Source organism: Salvelinus namaycush, chromosome 6 (genome assembly GCF_016432855.1).
Source record: "Salvelinus namaycush isolate Seneca chromosome 6, SaNama_1.0, whole genome shotgun sequence".
NCBI classification, from domain to species: Eukaryota; Metazoa; Chordata; class Actinopteri; order Salmoniformes; family Salmonidae; genus Salvelinus; species Salvelinus namaycush.
This window is the reverse complement of record NC_052312.1, coordinates 23,295,998-23,318,818: the sequence shown is the minus strand read 5'-3', so window position 1 is coordinate 23,318,818 and position 22,821 is coordinate 23,295,998. Positions and strand designations below refer to the sequence as shown.

The window sequence follows — 22,821 nt, the reverse complement described above, 5'->3', positions numbered from 1 at the left end:
CATGGCCTCTCAGTCACCAGATCTCAACCCAATTGAACACTTACGGGAGATTCTGGAGCGGCGCCTGGGACAGTGTTTTCCACCACCATCAACATAACACAAAATGATGGAATTTCTTCTGTAAGAATGTTGTCCCATCCCTCCAATAGAGTTCCAGACACTTGTAGAATCTATGCCAAGGTACATTGAAGCTGTTCTGGCTCGTGGTGCCCCAACGCCCTATTAAGACAATTTATGTTTGTCTTTTCTTTATTTTGTCAGTTACCTGGAAGTCTGGAGTTATAGAACTTTTAGCATACTCTAAACCCAGGGTATTCAACTCTTACCCTACAAGGTTCAGAGCCTGCTGGTTTTCTGTTCTACCGGATAGTTAATTGCACATACCTGGTGTTCCAGGTTTAAATCAGTCCCTGAATAAAGAGGAACAATGAAAAAATGATGTGGAAATGGCTTTGAGGTCCAGAATTGAGTTTGAGGGCTCTAAACGGTCATCGTCATCTTTTTAATTTCTTTCATTCTTTCATTCAACATACACCATGAGGTGTCTTCCCTTTGTACTCTCCCTCCCTCCTTCCCCCTTGCTGACCGGTGACTCCCCCCAGCCCCTTACACAATCTCCAGTGCTGTTTACCCTCCTGTGTGTGTTTTGCCCTCCTGTACGACTATATGCTGCTGATTCAGTCTCTTCTCACTCCATTAACTCGATAATCAGTAACTACACTTCCCCTTGTCCTATCAGTCCATCCCTCCATCCCCCCCCGTTCATCTTTCGTTTCATTCCCCTCCACCCTCCAATGACTCCATATGCATCCACCCATCCACCCATCCATTCCCACCTCCTCTTTGACCTCATTTTCATACTCTTGACTCATTAACTTGTGTGTCATTGTATTTCTTCTCTTTCATCTTGAGGCTTGTATGTCATTCATGAACATGTGTGGGTCGCTTCACATTTGGCCACTATCTACTGAACTCAAACTCATTCAGGTCCTACTATCCCATTATACTGTACCATCACCACATTGCTATCTCCTTGTCCAGTGCTTTGCACGTGCCCAGTTACGACCCCCCCTGCCCAAAACACACACACAAGCAAGTGCGAGTGGACTACACATGATGTGTGTATGTCTGTGAATGTGTGCAATCAACATCACTTCACGCATACAATATAGAGGATTTAGGTAAATATAGGTCCTATATACACCAACAGGTGCAACATTTTTTTATTCAAATTAATTAACTCAATCGCTTCTTCATGACTACTCTATTTATCTGAGTGTTTAATATAATAGATAAGAGCCATGCATTTAGAGAGTTGGGACATTACAATAATTATTTCAAAAACTAAAAGAATTGTATTTGGGACGAATCATTCACTAAACCCTAAACCTCAACTAAATATTGTAATAAATCATGTGGAAATTGAGCAAGTAGAGAAGACTAAACTGCTTGGAGTTACCCTGGATTGTAAACGGTCATGGTCAAAACATATCGATGGAACAGTAGCTCAAATGCGGAGAGGTCTGTCCATAATAAAGCACTGCTCTGCCTTAACAACACTATCAACAAGGCAGGTCCTACAGGCCCTAGTTTGTTTTGTCGCACCTGGACTACTGTCCGGTTGTACGGTCAGGTGCCACAAAGAGGGATTTAGGAAAATTACAATTGGCCCAGAACAGGGCAGCACTGCTGGCCCTTAAATGTACATGGAGAGCTAACATTAATATGCATGTCAATCTCTCCTGGCTCAAAGTAGAGGTGAGATTGACTTCATCACTACTTGTATTTGTGAAAAGTATTGACATGTTGAATGCACTGAGCTGCCTGTTTAAATTAGTAGCACACAGCTCAGACACCCATGCATACCACACAAGACATGCCAACAGAGGTCTCTTCACAGTCCCCAAGTCCAGAACAGACTATGGTAGGCACACAGTACTACATAGAGCCAAGACTACATGGAACTCTATTCCACAACAAGTAACTTATACAAGCAGTAAAATCAGATTTTTTAAAAACATATACAACTATGCCTCATGGAACAGCGGGGACTGTGAAGGGACAGACACACGCGTACACACACACATAATAACATACACACTATACACTCGTACATATGGATTTTGTGTTGTAGATATGTGGTAGTAGAGAAGTGGCCTGAAGACACACACTTAATGTGTTGTGAAATGTACTGTAATGTTTTTAATAGTATGTAACTGTCTTAATTTTGCTGAAACCCAGGAAGAGTAGCAGCTGCCTTGGCAAGAACTAATGGGGATCCATAATAAATACAAATAAATGGGGAATATTTTTACTGTGTGTGTCAGGTCTGGTCTCCTGGTTGTACTGTGTGTGTCAGGTCTGGTCTCCTGGTTGTACTGTGTGTGTCAGGTCTGGTCTCCTGGTTGTACTGTGTGTGTCAGGTCTGGTCTCCTGGTTGTACTGTTTGTGTCAGGTCTGGTCTCCTGGTTGTACTGTGTGTGTCAGGTCTGGTCTCCTGGTTGTACTGTTTGTGTCAGGTCTGGTCTCCTGGTTGCACTGTGTGTGTCAGGACTGGTCTCCTGGTTGTACTGTGTGTGTCAGGTCTGGTCTCCTGGTTGTACTGTGTGTGTCAGGTCTGGTCTCCTGGTTGTACTGTGTGTGTCAGGTCTGGTCTCCTGGTTGTACTGTTTGTGTCAGGTCTGGTCTCCTGGTTGTACTGTGTGTGTCAGGTCTGGTCTCCTGGTTGTACTGTTTGTGTCAGGTCTGGTCTCCTGGTTGCACTGTGTGTGTCAGGACTGGTCTCCTGGTTGTACTGTGTGTGTCAGGTCTGGTCTCCTGGTTGTACTGTTTGTGTCAGGTCTGGTCTCCTGGTTGTACTGTGTGTGTCAGGACTGGTCTCCTGATTGTACTGTGTGTGTCAGGTCTGGTCTCCTGGTTGTACTGTGTGTGTCAGGTCTGGTTTCCTGGTTGTACTGTGTGTGTCAGGTCTGGTCTCCTGGTTGTACTGTGTGTGTCAGGACTGGTCTCCTGGTTGTACTGTGTGTGTCAGGTCTGGTCTCCTGGTTGTACTGTGTGTGTCAGGACTGGTCTCCTGGTTGTACTGTTTGTGTCAGGTCTGGTCTCCTGGTTGTACTGTGTGTGTCAGGTCTGGTCTGCTGGTTGTACTGTTTGTGTCAGGTCTGGTCTCCTGGTTGTACTGTGTGTGTCAGGTCTGGTCTCCTGGTTGTACTGTGTGTGTCAGGACTGGTCTCCTGGTTGTACTGTTTGTGTCAGGACTGGTCTCCTGGTTGTACTGTGTGTGTCAGGTATGTTCTCCTGGTTGTACTGTGTGTGTCAGGTATGTTCTCCTGGTTGTCATAAGAAAGTATGGCACATAGAGAGAGTGGCAATAAATGTAACTGTAATAAATCTATAAATGTAAACAGCATAAATACCTAAATCTCTGCAATCTGTGAGCTTTGTAAGCAAAATAAAGGACATACCTGTTGAAATGATCTGTGGTTCAAAGCGTTCTTCCTTTATCCCTGTTCTCCAAGTTAGAAAAACAGAGTCCAAAAAAACAAAAAGACTTTGAAGATACCAGTGAAGACCACGGGTAAAATGGTGAATATATAAAAACAAAATGACCAATCAAGAAGATACCAGTGAAGACCACGGGTAAAATGGTGAACATATAAGAACAAAATGACCAATCAAGAAACTCTGTGTTGGAAAGTCTATCTCTTTCTTGACATAATGAGTCACCTTCGGTCTGCCTCCTTTCTACCTGTTTTTGGCTCCTCTAACTCATCCCTGTCTGCCTCGTGTCTTTGTCGGTGTGACACAGTCCCTCCCTCCCACCCTCTCTCTCCTCTTGTCCCTCTATCTTTCCCTCCCTCCCCATGTCCCCCTCACTTCCTCCCATTCTGCTGATCTAGACATTTGGCTAAGGCAAACTCTAACCAGGGCTGAAGTCACACACACACACACACACACACACACACACACACACACACACACACACACACACACACACACACACACACACACACACACACACACACACACACACACAGCAATGTATACAATTTACATCTGTGCTAAATACATTATGTAAATAGCTACTGTACACGTACACTTAATCCATCTCTAGATACAGGTACATACATACATACATACATACATACATACATACATACATACATACATACATACATACATACATACATACATACATACAAAGCAGCACTAGCACACCTACATACAATATGTATCCTTGACAACCTGTTTATTTCATGCAAAATTATTGTAGAATAAAACAACGTCAACAGTGACGTCAAACTCATGTAACCCGCACAAAATCCCAATGCTCCTTGTGTTGCTGTTTCATGACAACAGTACCAAACGAGTGAGGCTTGGTCAGGCATCCTGTCGGTCGGCTGGTAGGTACATTGTTGTCATGTTACAACAGTACGCAGGTTAATATAGTACTCAATTTCCCTTTACACTTCCTGCTATTTCAATAGACCCAAGTCATTGAGTTGAGCTGTGCTCGCATTACTGTGTGTGTCTGTTTGGTTAGTAATGCCCCTTTCTCGGACTGACTCATTCAACGATCATCATACATACATTAAAACATAGACGAGAATAGAAGACATAGCTGTGTCCCGGCAACATAAAATCAAAACAAACAACGAAACGTGTCCCAGCGACAAGAATAAAAACAATCGGTAACACTTTATTCAAACTCTACGTCGTAACGCTCAATGACAAGAAATCTTCGGACATTTGTTATGATACCGTATGACGTATAGTTCAAATAATGTGCCACCAAACAATCATTGCATTTCAACATGTGGATGACAATGGACATTTGAACTAGACTGATCCATGGGCAGCAATAGCAGCTTATTAATCCCTTATAATATTACCGTTATTTTCCCCCTAAAACACTACAACACAACAACATTAAAAGTCCAGACACACGTTTCCCTTTATAAAAACACAAAAAAACACAGAGCAAAACCGGTTGATATGATGTCATAATGGATGTGAAACTGGGTGTGATGATGTCATTTCAACCAGTTTTGCTCACTAGGAAATAAAAACAAAATGCTGTGCAATTCAATCCAAAAAGTATTTAGGAGTGATGCAGTCTCTTCACATTGATTTGATTCGTCCATTAATTTCAAGCACCGGTGTCCGTCATTGACTGATTGTGACCTGATCTCTGACACCGGGATTCCATTTTATTAGACGATGACCGTAGAACTTAGAATGATTCGAATTATTCTATGGTGATGGGCCTTCTGAAAGTGTCGTCCATAGAGTATATAATACGCAAGAGTGGCTTGTCATAGACCTGCATCGCTCTAGATTGTGCTGATAATGGCAGCCATCTTGGTCAGGTTTCTATATGTGATTCTAAGGTGACGTCAGAGTGATGTCATATCCTGTACCTCCAGCAGCATAGCATCCTGTTCTGTCCTCAGCTGGTCCCGAGTCTGTAGATGAACCACCAGCTCTGTGCTAAGGTCTGATGGGCGAGGCACAGAGACACACCCACATGCACACGCGCACACAAACACAAACAAAATGTCAGATCAAAAATGTAAGATCAAATGCAGTTGAACAGATCATTTGACAAAGGTGAAATAAAGGTAAAATAATAAGGTTGGTATAACTTATAAATGAAAAAGGTCAAATATAAAGTAGCCTATATCTAAAATATACACTGAGTGTACAAAACATTAGGAACACCTTCCTAATATTGAGTTGCACCCGCTTTTGCCCTCAGAACAGCCTCAATTTTTCAGGGCATGAACTCTACAAGGTGTCGAAAGCGTTCCATGCTGGCCCATGTTGACTCCAATGCTTCCCACAGTTGTGTGAAGTTGGCTGGATGTCCTTTGGGTGGTGGACCATTCTTCATACACTCGGGAAACTGTTTATTGTGAAAAACCCAGCAGTGTTGCAGTTCTTGACACTCAAACCGGTGCTCCTGGCACCTATTACCATACCCCGTTCAAAGGCACTTAAGTATTTTGTCTTGCCCATTCACCCTCTGAATAGCCCATATACACAATATATGTCTCACTTGTCTCAACGCTTAAAAATCATTCTTTAACCTATCTTCTCCCCTTCATCTACACTGACTGAGGTTGATTTAACAGGTGACATCAATAAGGGATCATAGCTTTCACCTGGATTCACCTGGTCAATCTATGTCATGGAAAGAGCAATGTTTTGTACACTCGGTGTAAATATGCAATATATCCTGTGTAGTATCTAAGTGACCACTCACCTTGTATAGCCTTGTTGAGAGAGTTTTGGTGGGCGTTGAGCTCTTTGAGACTGAAGGCTTGCAGGTCACTACGGTCCAGTCTTCTATTCTTCAACAGCTGATTACAACAAGCTGGGCTCTGAGACACAGGGGACAGAGTGAAGAACAGAATATAAGATAACTGAGGATAATACCTAATAACAAAACACTGTGCACCCCGAGGGCAGTACTATTAACCGCTAGTCGCTCCTTCCTAGCCACTCCTGTAGATATGATGGGATTGTATCAGACGGCAAGGAGAAGCAAGTGCCTATCCTATACATTCAGAACTACAGGAGTGCAGAGGGGGTAGGGGCTAGGAGTTGATTTGGGATTCAGGTCCCTCCCTCCCGCTCTCACCTCCTGTTTCTGCTCGGTCCTCAGCTTGTTTCTGAGCGCACTCAGTGCAGCCTTGAAGCCTGATGATTTGCTCTTGGCTGCAGGGGGGGCAGGGAACTTTGGCTGCTGGCACACCTGCACACTGGGACCGCTCTTACCAACCATTTTGGAATTCTTGAAAGGACAGAAACAAAACAAAATGGCATTACGATTGAGATCTGGAATACAAGAAAACAAGTGTCTTTCACAATTCTATGATATATCCAGTCCCTCTTTGTTTCCATTTTGATTCATAAGAGCTGTAGCACTCTATCTATGACCAGCCTTACCTTTTGAGTGTGTATGCTTACCTTCACGCTAACTTTTTTGCAAGTATCCTCATCCTCTTCTTCGCTTCCGCTGTCATTGATGAAGCACAGCTGGAGGTTCATCTGATTCGAAAGACTGATGAGGGGAAAAAACTTTTTTGTTAGTAAGTAGTGAAATGACCCTGGCATTGATGAACATGATTACAAGAGAAGGTGGAATGTTTTTAAGTTCTTCGGCATACACATCACGGCGTACACATCACGGACACCCGTGACAGACAGTGTGGTGAAGAAGGCACAACATAGGCTGAAGAAATTTGTCTTGTCACCTAAAACCCTCACAATCTTTTACAGATGCACAATTGAGAGCAACCTGTCAGGCTGTATCACCGATTGGTACGGCAACTGCACCGCCCATGACCGCAGGGCTCTCCAGAGGGTGGTGCGGTCTGCACAATGCATTACCGGGTTCAAACTACCTGCCCTCCAGGACACCTACAGCACCCGATGTCACAGGAAGGCCAAAAAGATCATCAAGGACAACAACCACCCAAGCCACTGCCTGTTCAACCCGCTACCATCCAGAAGGCGAGGTCTGTACAGGTGCATCAAAGCTGGGACCGAGAGACTGAAAAACAGCTTCTATCTCAAGGCCATCAGACTGTTAACTTTTTATGGCTGCAGGGGCAGTATTGAGTAGCTCTGTTTAAGGTGCCCATTTCAAACGGCCTCGTACTCAATTCTTGCTCGTACAATATGCATATTATTGTTATTATTGGATAGAAAACACTCTCTAGTTTCTATAGCCGTTTGAATTATGTCTCTGAGTGGAACAGAACTCATTCTACAGCACTTTTCCTGATATGGAGTGAGATTTCAGAAATCTTGGCCCCTGCTCCCAGGTCAGTTCATAAGTCCCTGTGAATGCTATGATGCTACAAACACTGCCTACGCCTTCCTCTAGATGTCAGTAAGAGGTGACAATTTGAATGGAGTCGATTGCGCAATCAGGGCCTGTATAAAAGGCCAAAGACCGGATGTACCGTTCTTTTCCTGCTGCGCCTGACGCACGATGTACGTCGGACCTGCTCTCTTTCCAAGCTTGGGTTTAGCCAGTAATATTTCGCCGGTCATGTTTTTACTCGTTATAGGTGTTAAAAACATCATAAGGTAGTTAATTTAAACCGTTTTATAGCAATTTATATCCGTTTAGTGCGATTTTGAGGCATTGCTTTGTGTTGCACTTTGAAGCGCCGGGCACATTTCGGGGTCCCGGTCGAACGTTAGTGGGCATTTCGACGGACAAGAGGACATCTTTCGACCAAAAGAAGATTAGACCCAAGAAAGGATACATTGCCCAAGATTCTGATGGAAGATCACCTCATAGTAAGAAATATTTAAGATGATAAATCGTTGTTCTGTCGAAAAATTTTAAATGCATATTCCGCCATTTTCTTTGGTATAGCTTCGCTTGGCGAACCCTGTATTGCACAGTAAGGATAATTTTAGAAATGTAATTCAGCGATTGCATTAAGAACTAATTTGTCTTTCGATAGCTGTCCAACTTATATTTTTTTAGTCAAGTTTATGAATAGTTATGCATGAGACAAGATCACTGTTAAAGATGGCGCCCGACATTTTCAGGCTAGTTTTGCTAGTATTGTCATTGTATAACCACGTTTTTTTGTGGCTAAATATGCACATTTTCGAACAAACTCTATATGTATGTTGTAATATGATGTTACAGGAGTGTCATCGGAAGAATTCTGAGAAGGTTAGTGAAAAAATTAATATATTTTGGCGATGATTACGTTATCGCTCTCTTTGGCTTGAATCAATGCTCGGGTAACGTTTGCACATGTGGTATGCTAATATAACGATTTATTGTGTTTTCGCTGTAAAACACTTAGAACATCTGAAATATTGTCTGAATTCACAAGATCTGTGTCTTTCCATTGCTGTGAGCTGTGTATTTTTAAGAAATGTTTTATGATTAGTAATTAGGTAATTCTCGTTGCTCTCTGTATTTATTCTAGTCGAGTTGTGATGGTGGGTGCAATTGTAAACTATGATTTATACCTGAAATATGCACATTTTTCTAACAAAACCTATCCTATACAATAAATATGTTATCAGACTGTCATCTGATGAGGTTTTTTCTTGGTTAGTGGCTATCAATATCTTTATTTGGCCGAATTGGTGATAGCACCTGATGGAGTAAGAAACTGATGGAGTTAGAAAAGTGGTGTCTTTTGCTAACGTGGTTAGCTAATAGATTTACATATTTTGTCTTCCCTGTAAAACATTTTAAAAATCTGAAATGGTGGCTTTATTCACAAGATCTGTATCTTTCATTTGGTGTCTTGGACTTGTTAATGTGTGAAAGTTAAATATTTAAAAAAAATATTTTTTTGAATTTCGCGCCCTGCACTTTGAGCTGGATGTTGTCATAGGTGTACCGACCTCGGGCTTGCAGCCATAAGAGGTTTTAAACAGCCATCAGCCAACAGCCATGGAATCATGTAGTAACCAAAAAAGTGTTAAACAAATCAAAATATATTTTATATTTGAGATTCTTCAAATAGCCACCCTTTGCCTTGATGACAACTTTGCACACTCTTGGCATTCTCTCAACCAGCTTCACCTGGAATGCTTTTCCAACAGTCTTGAAGGAGTTACCACATATGCTGAGCACTTGTTGGCTGCTTTTCCTTCACTTTTTCGGTCCAACTCATCCCAAACCATCTCAGTTGAGTTGAGGTCGGGGGATTGTGGAAGCCAGGTCATCTGATGCAGCACTCCATCACTCTCCTTCTTGGTAAAACAGCCCTTACATATCCTGGAGATGTGTTGGGTCAGTGTCCTGTTGAAAAACAAATGATAGTCCCACTAAGCGCAAACCAGATGGGATGGTTTATCACTGTAGAATGCTGTGGTAGCCATGCTGGTTAAGTGTCCCTTGAATTCGATATAAATCACAGACAGTGTCACCAGCAAGGCAACCCCATACCATAACACCCCCTTCTCCATGCTTTACTGTGGGAAATACACATGTGGAGATCATCCGTTCACCCACACTGCATCTCACAAAGACACGGCGGTTGGAACCAAAAATCTCAAATTTGGACTCCAGAACAAAGGACAAATTTCCACCGGTCCATTGCTCGTGTTTCTTGGCCCAAGCAAGTATCTTCTTATTATTGGTGTCCTTTAGTAGTGGTTTCTTTCCAGCAATCCGACCATGATGGCCTGATTCACGCAGTCTCCTGTGAACAATTGATGTTGAGATGTGTCTGTTACTTGAACTCTGTGAAGCATTTATTTGGGCTGCAATTTCTGAGGGTGGTAATTCCAACGAACTTATCCTCTGCAGCAGAGGCAACTCTGGGTCTTCCATTCCTGTGGCGGTCCTCATGAGAGCCAGTTTCATCATAGCACTGGATGGTTTTTGCGACTGCACTTGAAGAAACTTTCAAAGTTCTTGAAATTTTCCGTATTGACAGACCTTAATGATGGACTGTCGTTTCTCTTTGCTTATTTGAGCTGTTCTTGCCATTATATGGACTTGGTCTTTTACCAAATAGGGCTATCTTCTGTATACCCCCCTTACCTTGTCACAACACAACTGATTGGCTCAAACACATTAAGAAAGAAATTCAACAAATTAACTTTTAAGAAGGCACACCTGTTAATTGAAATGCATTCATGAAGCTGGTTGAGAGAATGCCAAGAGTGTGCAAAGCTGTCATCAATGCAAAGGGTAGCTATTTGAAGAATCTGAAATATAAAATATATTTTGATTTATTTAACCGTTTTTTGGTTACTACATGATGTGTGTTATTTCATAGTTTTGATGTCTTCACTATTATTAGAAAATAGTAAAAATAAAGAAAAACCCTGGAATGAGTAGCTGTTCTAAAACTTTTGACCGGTAGTGTATGTATATAGTGTTTTTATACCATCTATTGCATCTTGCCTATGCCGCTCTGTCATTGCTCATCCATATATTTATATTTATATATTCTTATTCCATTCCCTTACTTAGATTTGTGTGTATTAGGTAGCTGTTGTGGAATTGTTAGATTACTTGTTAGATATTGCTGCACTGTCGGAACTAGAAGCAAAAGTATTTCGCTACACTAGCTATAACATGTGCTAACATGTGTATGTGACCATTCAAATTTTATTTGATACCACTCCTCCAGGAAGCTAGCTTTCTTGGAGCTAGCTTTCTTGGATTATTGACCACAAGGTTGTGAGTTCGCTTCTTGCCTCGGACCTTATGCTTCTCCCTTGGTTTCATTTCACTATTTCACTGGTGTCAGAAGTGGGATTTATTCCTGATTGTATCAGCCTGGGTACTATACTATTAGTACATAATGAAACAGCACTATCACAACACAATGTTACGTAGACGACACCGCGCTTCGTACCGAGAAGTTAGGGCTGTCACGCGGCTATTGCAGTCCTCCTCGCCTCCGTCCTCCCAGCTCTCCTTACTCTTCCCTTGCTCCCTGTCTCCTGGCCGGTTCATGGACAGCGTCTTCCCTCTCTCTCTCTCCTCCGGCCGGCTTGCTGACAATTTCTTACCTCGTTCCAGGACACTGGAAGACTGGAGATGAATCAGATATACAGTCGTGAGAAGTACACCCTTTGGAAAGTAGTCTTTTTAAAATATTTGGACACATGGATATTTGAGCTATTTCCCAACCACATTCATTGATAAAGGGAACCCAATTTAACAAATCGCACACCAAAAAATGTACTTTGAAAATGTTATGCAATTAAAATAAACCAAAACGCAATTTCGTTATGCAGAAAAAATGTGTACACCCCTCCCTTTACCTTCACCTAAAATGGCTCAAATTAGGATCAGGTGCATCAAAACAGGTGCAAATTATTAGGAAATCATTAGAGAGTACCTTGGGAGGGTCCAGACTTCCATAAAGATTATAAACTTGGTCTGGTTTGGTCTTAACCATATGGGTGTTGTAACACATCATGCAAAGATCCAAATACCTATCCGAGGCCCCCAGAAGAAAGATTATTGATGCCTGTGAGTCTGGGAGGGGTTACAAATCCATTTCCAAGCAATTCGAAGTACATTGTTCCACTGTCCGACGGATCATCTACAAATGGAGAAAATTCCAGACCACTGGCAATCTACCTAGAACAGGTCGTCCCACCAAATTCATCCCAAGAGCTGACCGAAAGATGCTCATAGAAATCTCTAAGAACCCCAAGGTAACAACAAGGGATCTACAGGCCTCTCTTGCCACAATCAATATTGAAGTGCATAAGTCAACTGTCAGAAAGAGACTGCACAATCTTGGCCTACATGGGAGGTCAGGAAGGAAGAAGCCTCTGCTTTCAAAAAAGAATATCAAGACAAGACTGACGTTTTCCAGACAACACCTGGGTAAAGACCAAAACTACTGGAACAATGTGCTCTGGACAGATGAGTCAAAGGTGGAGTTGTTTGGCCGCAATGCCAGACGCCATCTTTGGCAAAAACGAAACACTGCCTTTGAACAGAAGAACCTCATATCAACCGTAAAGCATGGAGGCGGTGGCATTATGGTTTGGGGCTGCTTTGCTGCCTGAGGGCCTGGCCAACTTGCCATCATTTAGTTAACCATGTATTACATATTGTACCAGAGAATTCTTGAGGAGAATGTGAGGCCATCTGTCAAAAAGCTGAAGCTGAATCGAACATGGATCTTGCAACAGGACAATGATCCAAAACACACAAACTAAGCTACAACAGAATGTCTCAAAAAGAAGAAATGGAGGGTTATAGAATCGCCGAGTCAAAGCCAAGATCTCAATCCTGTCGAAATGCTGTGGGGGGACTTGAAGCGGGTCGTGCATGCAAGAAATCCCTTGAATATAACACAGTTGAAGCAGGACTGTAAAGAAGAGTTGGAAAAAATTCCTTCCAGTCGATATGAGAGACTGATAGACAGTTACAAGAAACGGCTACATTAAGTTATTTCAGCCAAAGGGAGCAACACCAGCTACTGAAGCTTGGGGCGTACTTATTTTTTCCCACACTATGGAATTGCATTTCTGTTGACTTTCGATTAATAAATGATTGCAAAGTATAAACTTTCAGTTTAATTTGTTAAATTAGGTTACCTTTATCTGTCAATGGTGTTGAAGTGAAGATTACATATCCATCTGTCCAAATACTTACTAAAAAGTCAAACTTTCCAGGGGGTGTACTTACTTTTTCACATGACTGTAGGTAGCACAAGTTATACAGAGCAAGTTATGGAGAGCCTCTCCTGTGTGTAAGTTTAATAGTTTTTTTAACGAGCTGCCCTATTGGCCAGGTCTCCCTTGTAAAAGAGGTATTCTGAACTCAATGGGACTTCCTGGATAAATAAAGGTTAAAATGATAATGGATTCAAAAAAAGTTAATATTGTATATTGTTTAGCAGTGCTGTGTAGTCTCTTTCAACACAAAACTAGTCACTGAATAGAGCAGCTGACTGACATTGCATTCATGGACACATTTCATGTTTTTTTGTACAACACTGTGTCCCTGACAGATGCACTCCTCTCTCCCATAAATAGACAACTGAGTCACCTGTCCACATCCATAATTAACAGACAGCATTCAACTATGACCCGTTACCTCTGTTCTTTCTTCTCACTCCTCTCCCCTTCCCCCTCTCCTCTCCACTACCTGTCCAAAAACACCTGTCCCCAGCACTCAACTGTGACCTCTGACCTTTGTTTTCTTCTCTCTCTTTTCCTCTTCCTGTTTCTCCAGCTCTGCGATGCGCAGGCTCAGCGCCTCCCAATGCATTATGGGTAGGCCCAGGTCATCCTCTCCGTATGACCCCTCCTGCCACACCAACGCCGCTCCTTCCGCATCTTCATCATCATCCTCTTCGTCATCTTCCTCTTCAGCTTCGTCGCTCTGTTTCTCCTCTTCCTCCGTCTCGTCGCTCTCTTTCTCCTCTCCCCGCTCCCTCTCTCTCTCCTTCTCTCCCTCCATCTCTTGTGTCAGTAGGAGAGACTGCCAGCGTGGGTAGACTTCACTCCGCTCTGGGTTGGAGGGTTGTCTAAGATAAAGATGATATAATACTACTTAATAAACACGTTATAAAGAACTATAGTAACCTACTGGTTACTACGCTGTTATAACAACTATATTACACTACTTGGTGGTAGGCAGTGCTTAATTTGTAAATCAGGAGGTGCTGGAACCAAAAGCAAGTGCGAGAGGGAGGTGACCTGGGGAGCTCTGAGGTACTGAAAAGAGAAAAAAAATCACCTTTATAATAAAGCATTTCATGCATATCATCACATTTGCGTAGTGACACAATGCAGGAGAGTAGAGGTACTTACAGAAGTTGCACACATGGGGAACATTGTAGTAGTCTCGGGTCCGGGAAAAATGTGGCCTTTTATAAACGCATTTCATGCAATTCTACGTCATTTTACATGATTGGAGACTTGGGCAGAATCTTTTTTAATACCGCACAAATGATCGAAATGACAGGCTACTTTGACGCTGACAAACTGAGAATCTGAGATCAATAAAAACGACCTTAAATCCATCAGATGAATGGTCAGATGAAGCAGATGCTAAGCTACAGGACTGTTTTGCTAGCACAGACTGGAATATGTTCTAGGATTCCTCCAATGGCATTGAGGAGTATCTGTCATTGGCTTCATAAATAAGTGCATCGATGACGTCCCCCCCACAGTGACAAAACGTACATACCCCAACCAGAAACCATGGATTACAGGCAGCATCCGCACTGAGCTAAAGGCTAGAGCTGCAGCTTTCAAGGAGCGGGACTCTAACCCGGAAGCTTATACGAAATCCCGCTATGCCCTCCGACGAACCACCAAACAGGCAAAGCGTCAATACAGGACTAATATCGAGTCGTACTACACCGGCTCTGACGCTCGTCGGATGTGGCAGGTCCTGCAAACCATTACAGACTACAAAGGGAAGCACAGCTGAGAGCTGCCCAAAGACACAAGCCTAACGGACGAGCTAAATTACTTATATGCTCGCTTCGAGGCAAATAACACTGAAACATGCATGAGAGCACCAGCTGTACCCGGAAGACTGTGTGATCACGCTCTCCGCAGCCAATGTGAGTAAGACCTTTAGACAGGTCAACATTCACAAGGCCGCAGGGCCAGATGGATTACCAGGACGTGTACTGCGAGCATGCGCTGACCAACTGGCAAGTGTCTTCACTGACATTTTCAACCTCTCCCTGTCCGAGTCTGTAATACCAACATGTTTTAAGCAGACCACCATAGTGCCTGTGCCCAAGAACACTAAGGTAACCTGTCTAAATGACTACTGACCCGTAGCACTCATGTCTGTAGCCATGAAGTGCTTTGAAAGGCTAGTCATGGCTCACATCAACACTATTATCCCAGAAACCCTAGACCCACTCCAATTTGCATACCGCCCCAACAGATCCACAGATGATGCAGTCTCTATTGCACTCCAAACGGCCCTTTCCCACCTGGACAAAAGGAACACCTATGTGAGAATGCTATTCATTGACTACAACTCAGCGTTCAACGCCATAGTGCCCTCAAAGCTCATCAATAAGCTAAGGACCCTGGGACTAAACACCTCCTTCTGCAACTGGATTCTGGACTTCCTGACGGGCTGCCCCCAGATGGTAAGGGTAGGTAACAACACTGTGCTCAGCCCCCTCCTGTACTCCCTGTTCACTCATGACTGCACGGCCAGGCACGACTCCAACACCATCATTAAATTTGCAGATGATCACCGACAACAACGAGACAACCTATAGGGAGGAGGTAAGAAACCTGGCCGTGTGGTGCCAGGACAACAACTTCTCCCTCAACGTGAAAAAGACAAAGGAAATGATTGTGGACTACAGGAAAAGAAGGACCGAGCACGCCACCATTCTCATCGAAGGGGCTGCAGTGGAGCAGGTTGAGAGCTTCAAGTTCCTTGGTGTCCACATCACCAACAAACTAACATGGTCCAAGCACACCATGACAGTCATGAAGCGGGCACGACAAAAACTATTCCCACTCAGAAGACTGAAAAGATTTGTCATGGGTCCTCAGATCCTCAAAAGGTTCTACAGCTGCACTATCGAGAGCATCCTGACTGGTTGCATCACTGCCTGGTATGGCAACTGCTCGGCCTCCGACCGCAAGGCATTACAGAGGGTAGTGCGGACGGCCCAGTACATCACTGGAGCCAAGCTTCATGCCATCCAGGACCTCTATACCAGGCGGTGTCAGAGCAAGGCCCTGAAAATTGTCAAAGACTCCAGCCACCCTAGTCATAGACTCTTTTCTCTACTACCACACGGCAAGCGGTGCCGGTGCGCCAAGTCTATGTCCAAGAGGCTTCTAAACAGCTTTTACCCCCAAGCCATAAGACTCCTGAAAATCTTGTCAAATGGCTACCTAGATTATTTACATTGCCCCCCTCCCCTCCCATCTCCACACCACTGCCACTCTCTGTTGTCATCTATGCATAGTCACTTTAATTAACTCTACCAACATGTACATACTACCTCAACTAACCGGTGCCCCCACACATTGACTCTGTACCGGCACCCCCTGTATATATTGTTATTTTTTACTGACCTCTTTAATTACTTGTTACTTTTATCTCTTATTCTTATCCATATTGTTTTAAACTGCACTGTAGGTTATGTAAGTATGCATTTCACTGTAAGGTCTACACCTCTTGTATTTGGCGCATAAAATTTGATTTGATTTGATCAACAGCATAGGCCTACATGTGTGGAGACACATATTGTAGACTACAATATGAGGATGAAATTATAGTCCTAAAAATGCGATTCGGTTTCACTTACTCACCCAATGATGCGCAGCTCACTCACCGGTGATGGCCGATGCGTTCGTGCCAAAAGCCTACAGTGCATTCGGAAAGTATTCAGACCCCTTGACTTTTTCCACATTTTGTTACGTTACAGTCTTTTTTTCCCCCTCATCAATCTACACACAATACCTCATAATGACCAATTGAATACAGGTTTTTAGAGATTTTAGCAAATGTATTAAAAATAAAAAACTGAAATGCCTTATTTACATAAGTATTCAGAGCCTTAGCTATGAGATTGGAAATTGAGGTCAGGTACATCCTGTTTCCATTGATCATCATTAAAATGTTTCTACAACTTGATTGGAGACCAATTGTGGTAAATTCAATTGATTTGACATGATTTGGAAAGGCACACACCTGACTATATCAGGTCCCACAGTTGACAGTGAATGTCAGAGAAAAAACCAAGCCATGATGTAGAAAAAATTGTCCGTAGAGCTCCGAGACATGATTGTGTCGAGGCACAGATCTAGGGAAGGGTACCAAAAGATTTCTGCAGCATTGAAGGTCCCCAAAAACACAGTTGCCTCCATCATTCTTAAATGGAAGAAGTTTGTAACCACCAAGACTCTTCCTAGAGCTGGCTACCCGGCTAAACTGAGCAATTGGGGGAGTAGGACCTTGGTCAGGGAGGTGACCAAGAACCCGATGGTCACTTTGACAGAGTGCCAGAGTTCCTCTGTGGAGATGGGAGAAACTTCCAGAAGGACGACCATCTGGAGGAAATATGGCACCATCCCTACGGTGAAGCATGGTGGTGGCATCATCATGCTGTGGGGATGTTTTTCAGTGGCAGGGACTGGAAGACTAGTCAGGATTGAGGGGGAAAGATGAACGAAACAAAGTACATAGAGATCCTTGATGAAAACCTGCCCCAGAGTGCTCAGAACCTCTGGGGCGAAGGTTCACCTTCCACCAGGACAACGACCCTAAGAACACAGCTAGACAACGAGACGAGTTTCTGAATGTCGAGACAAGTCTCTGAATGTCCTGAGTGTCCCAGCCAGAGTCTGGACTTGAACCTGATCGAACATCTCTGTAGAGACCAATGGCAATTTTATCATGTACATTTTGGTGGGACAAAACAAAAAATGGGATGCATGCCAGCAAAGCCACTACACAACACAAAACTAAACAGTACATTAATTACACTATAACGGTGACAAACGATTCCCACAAACTGTTAGGGCCTACATAAAGCTGTCCCAACAACAGAGTCCCAACAGCAGTCCCATCACCTTACCACTGCTACACCTGGCTATCAGCGGAGCCTTGTCTGGCAACGAAACAGTTAATTCAGCCTCATTTACTGCATTTAAAAAAACATATCTGATATGGCTGACTTGCTTAAACGAATGTGGTTTCTACTGACAATTGAAATGTACAAACTATGGCATAAGGGGATGACAAGCGGATAAGAGGCAATCCGTAATTTCGATTAAGACATTAATGAGCGAGCGACGACGGACGTAGTCAATATAACTATTTGTTCAGCACCTTTGAAATGTACAGCGACAGAATTCAGAACATGGGCCGTTCTTACAGTGTACTCCCTGTAAACCAAGTCAGAACCGTAGGATAAATAAAGGGGGCATATAAGCAGACAATGAAAGCTCTTACAATATTTGATGATTACATTTCTCTAAAACAGGTTATAGGCTACATGTGCACCACCATGTTATAACAGTAGGCGAAATTAAGAGGTGAAAATAGACACAATTATTAGGGTGAGGCACATTGAACGCTGTCAAATAACACTATTTGACGTATTAAATAAGCTTTTAATTTGATACGTCAAATAACAAAATTCTATTATAGAATGTTGTGTGTGCTGAATTTACATGTGCAAGCCAAGCGTCACCACTACTATCAGTAGCACTGTCGAGTCTGTACAAAAAAGTCTGCAAACAAGCAAACACTGGCTACAAACGATGTGTTTACAATACCGCGTTGGTGAAAATAGACCAAATTATTAGGGTGAGGCACATGGGCTACTAACAGCTTACTACACAACATACACTTAGTATTACTTTCTTTGCTACAGTATACATATCTCCCTTGCATATTACATCATTTATGCAGCTGCATACAAGACACTTTTGGACTCACCTTGTGCTGTGCTCACTTAAACAGGAAGTTGGCACGGCAGTCCTTTGTGGGCAAATTTTGTCATCAAAGTCTGGAATTCTCTGGATTTATGGTGGGTACTCGGGACAAAAACACACAACCACTTCACTGAATAGCAGGCTAGTGGTTGCTTTGTAACGCTTGCAGTTAGCCACTGATTCTTTCCAAACCACTCATTGTTTAATTTGCAATTTCCAACTTGTTGTGTAATGTTTATGTCCAATGGCTGATGAGCACCGATACATTTTATCTATAATTTCTCTTCATTATTTCTCTTCATATGACAAGGATTAAAAAGGATTTGTCAGTAGATTGTCGACTTAATTCATGTTGATAACTGCTAGCTAAGATTTTGAAAGTATGATGTTGACATGATCAGTCCAATCAAAGCTACCGTACATATAACGTGATTTGACGTCATTTTATCTGTGGCCAATGACCTTGAGCCTTCTTGGAAGGGCTTTCTAATGTAACTCTATGGGAGGACCCAAAGGGCTTAAATGTTTGATGTCTACCCTTACTAAGGACTTAGACTTGGCCTGTGAAGTAGTGTCCCCATGAGTGACAGAACACTGAGCCAATCACGGGGCAATGCTCCTATTTTCTGCTGGCTTGCCCCACCACCACAGAATGCACTGAGCTAGGTTGAAACACCTGCATTTTGGAGCTGCTTACTCAAGAAAACAAAAAAGAGGCCATGTTTTTATGCGGCTTTATTAACTCAATGATATATATATATATATATATTTTTTTACATTGTTTGCAAACTGATATGTGAGACGTACTAATGTCAAAATAACATGCAAAATAGGCAAGCCCCACAAAAAAATGTGGAGCCCCACCTGCCCTGAATGACGGGTCGCCACTGGTAGAGACCTGAGAATAGCTGTGCAGCAACGCTCCCCAACCAGACTTGACAGAGCTTGAGAGGACCTGCAGAGAAGAATGGGAGAAACTCCCCAAATACAGGTGTGCTAAGCTTGTAGCGTCATACCCAAGAAGCCTCTAGGCTGTAATTGCTGCCAAAGGTGCTTCAACAAAGTACTGAGTAAAGGGTTTGAATACATATGTAAATGTGATATTTCAGTTTTATATTTTTAATTCATTTGCAAAAAATTCTAAAAACCTGTTTTTGCTTTGTCATTATTTTATTTTTTAAATTTAACTAGGCAAGTCAGTTAATAACAAATTCTTATTTAAAATGACAGCCTAGACTTGGCCTGGGCAAGCTGCCTTGTTCAGGGGAAGAACGGCAGAGTCTTACCTTGTCAGCTCAGGGATTCGATCTAGCAACCTTCCGGTTACTGGCCCAACACTCTAACCACTAGGCTACCTGCCACCCCAATATTATGTGGTATTGTGTGTTAGATTGATGAGGGAAAAAACGATTTAATAAATGTTAGAATAAGTATGTAACGTACTTTTTTTTGAAAAAGTCAAGGGGTCTGAATACTTTCCGAATACACTGTATATCTCACTCGTTTTACTTTGTAAAACAATATTTGGAAGTTTATCAAATATTTTGTTAGGCTAGAGCAGACAGATTAGAGACTTCTCTTTTCAGCAGGAGCCATTTGGTTTCCAACCTGTGTTTTCCCGCAAATGTATTTGAAATATTGCGAAAGTCCTGTTTTGTCTGCATGCTGTTCACTGACAGATTTGCTGCTTGTTCCTGACTCTAGGCTACGTCTTGTAACTGGGCTACACACAATCCACAGCTAGGCTATTTTTTAAAAGACGCAATTGACCTCTGTGGCTAAATGACGGGCATTTTCATGGTGTAGTAGGCTATTCTGAATTATTTCATTATTTTCATTGAACAGACAGCAGTTATTCTATACTTTTGGCAAATGTATTTCAATTTATCAGGGGCAGTGGTGGAAAAAGTCCACAATTGTCATACTTGAGTAAAAGTAAAGATACCTTAATAGAAAATGACTCAAGTAAAAGTGAAAGTCACCCAGTAAAATACTACTTGAGTGAAAGTCTAAAAGTATTTGGTTTTAAATATACTTAAGTATCAAAAGTAAATGTAATTGCAAAAATGTGTACATTATTTTCTTTAGGAATGCAGTGAAGTAAAAGTCAAAGTTGTCAAACATATACATTGTAAAGTAAAGTACAGATACTCCAAAAACGACTTAAATAGTACTTAAAAGTATTTTTTCCTAAGTACTTTACACCACTCATCTGGGGTGCCTCAGCACCTCCAGAACCCTTTGCGCTATGATTAACGAAGAGGCAACTCGAATGAACTTTGACCGCTTTTATTATATTTTTTACATCGCAAAATGTTACACTTATTTTTCATGACACAAGAGGTACCGGATCCGGCCAAATACGTTCCGGAATAAAACAGTCCAAAACGGAGGTGACCCTGTTCCGGCAGGATCCGGCAAAAATTAAGCACTGGTAGGCCTACGACTTCAAAATTATATGCAGGAAGAACATTTTACTTTAAAGAAGCTATCAACATTATTCAAATGATTATATTGTGGGACGACTTGAAGTTAGAGTTCAACAGAGAGGAGAGTTTCAGAAAGTTTATGTTTTTGTTAAACGGTAAGGTAACACATGGAATGCCTGGAAACAGAATATAGAGCGTTTCAACTTTATAATGTACCAGTGTAAGTAACTTACAGCCTCAGTTACCAGTGGGTCTATCTATGTGGCTATCCAAACTGCACTCTGAAATGTGTATAGATCAAGACAGACTGCAGAATATAATTGAATAAGAAATAGAAAATAAAGACAGTTACGTAAACGCTGTTTCAGAAAAGTGTTTTCAAGACTGATTGATGTACGCTATAGTAACAGTAGCCTATATAATGATAATAGGCCCAAGACGTAGCCTAGAGAAGAAGCGAAGTAAAATAAACACATGACACGTATCGATAGATGTAGCCAATATGCATATTGTTTAGTTAGTCAGTGGTCGATCGTTTAACCCAATAGCTATTTGGAATCGCTTACCAATTTCCCAGGGGAGTAGAAATCACAGCTTCTTGCGCTGTCAAACCGGGGGAGATGATTCTTGTGTCCACATAACTTTCTCTCTCTTCCTTGAGCGAAAACTCTTCCTAGTTTCCCTTTATTCTCCTTCCTTCTTCCCCTCCTTCTTCCTGAGTTTCCACACTTTTTTTCATTCCCCGTTCCTTTATCTCAACTTCTCGCTCACTGTAACGGGAGAAGGGTGTTGAACTGCAAGATTATGGGAAGCTTGTTTACGCGGCTTTGATTGAAGTTACAACCAATGGCAAATGTACTTTAGCAGCCTAACGTTATAGCTGGTTAGTAGCCGAGCATCTCCAAGAAATCCACGAATTCTTGCGCCAAAACAATCGAAACAAAAGCGTAAACCTTCAGGAATTTCACGGCTTTTCAGTAGGGACACAGAGAGAGGAGGGTTGGATAGAGACGGGCTGAATAAGTAACGAAAATGGCCAGGTGTCATATTTCACCGTTTTCTAACAGACTACTGAAATTCAAATGGTAGAAGAAAGTAGGATTTGATTCTGACAATTTTAATTCTGATTGATAGGGAGATGATTACTAAGAGAATACAATTCACGATGTTAGTAAACTTTATTTAGGCTATGTTCCCCCTTGTCGTGTTAGTAGTATTTGCGACTAGTATTCTGCCAGCAGCACAAATAATAACGTCACTTTATATGGTAATCAGTAATCCTTAAAAATGAAAGACCGCATTTCTAAACCTTGCAAATCAAATTTTATTTGTCACATACACATAGTTAGCAGATGTTAATGCGAGTGTAGCGAAATGCTTGTGCTTCTAGTTCCGACAATGCAGTAATAACCAACGAGTAATCTAAGCTAGCAATGTGGATAACTCATTCAAAAGATATTACATTTGAATCAATGTCCAT

The 22,821-nt window shown here is 42.2% G+C and overlaps 1 protein-coding gene across 1 annotated transcript; it reads right to left on the bottom strand.

The window, feature by feature from the left end:
• Positions 1–4,223: 4,223 nt before the first annotated feature.
• si:dkey-6n21.12 (schwannomin-interacting protein 1) lies at positions 4,224–22,310 on the bottom strand. The gene is made up of 7 exons (XM_038995546.1): positions 21,908–22,310; positions 13,667–14,003; positions 11,364–11,542; positions 6,973–7,066; positions 6,644–6,796; positions 6,266–6,383; positions 4,224–5,497 (listed from the first exon to the last, which is right to left on the bottom strand). Exons 2-7 carry the CDS (start codon positions 13,934–13,936, stop codon positions 5,397–5,399), a joined length of 915 nt encoding a protein of 304 aa, XP_038851474.1. The 5' UTR covers positions 13,937–14,003; positions 21,908–22,310; the 3' UTR covers positions 4,224–5,396.
• Positions 22,311–22,821: the final 511 nt, after the last annotated feature.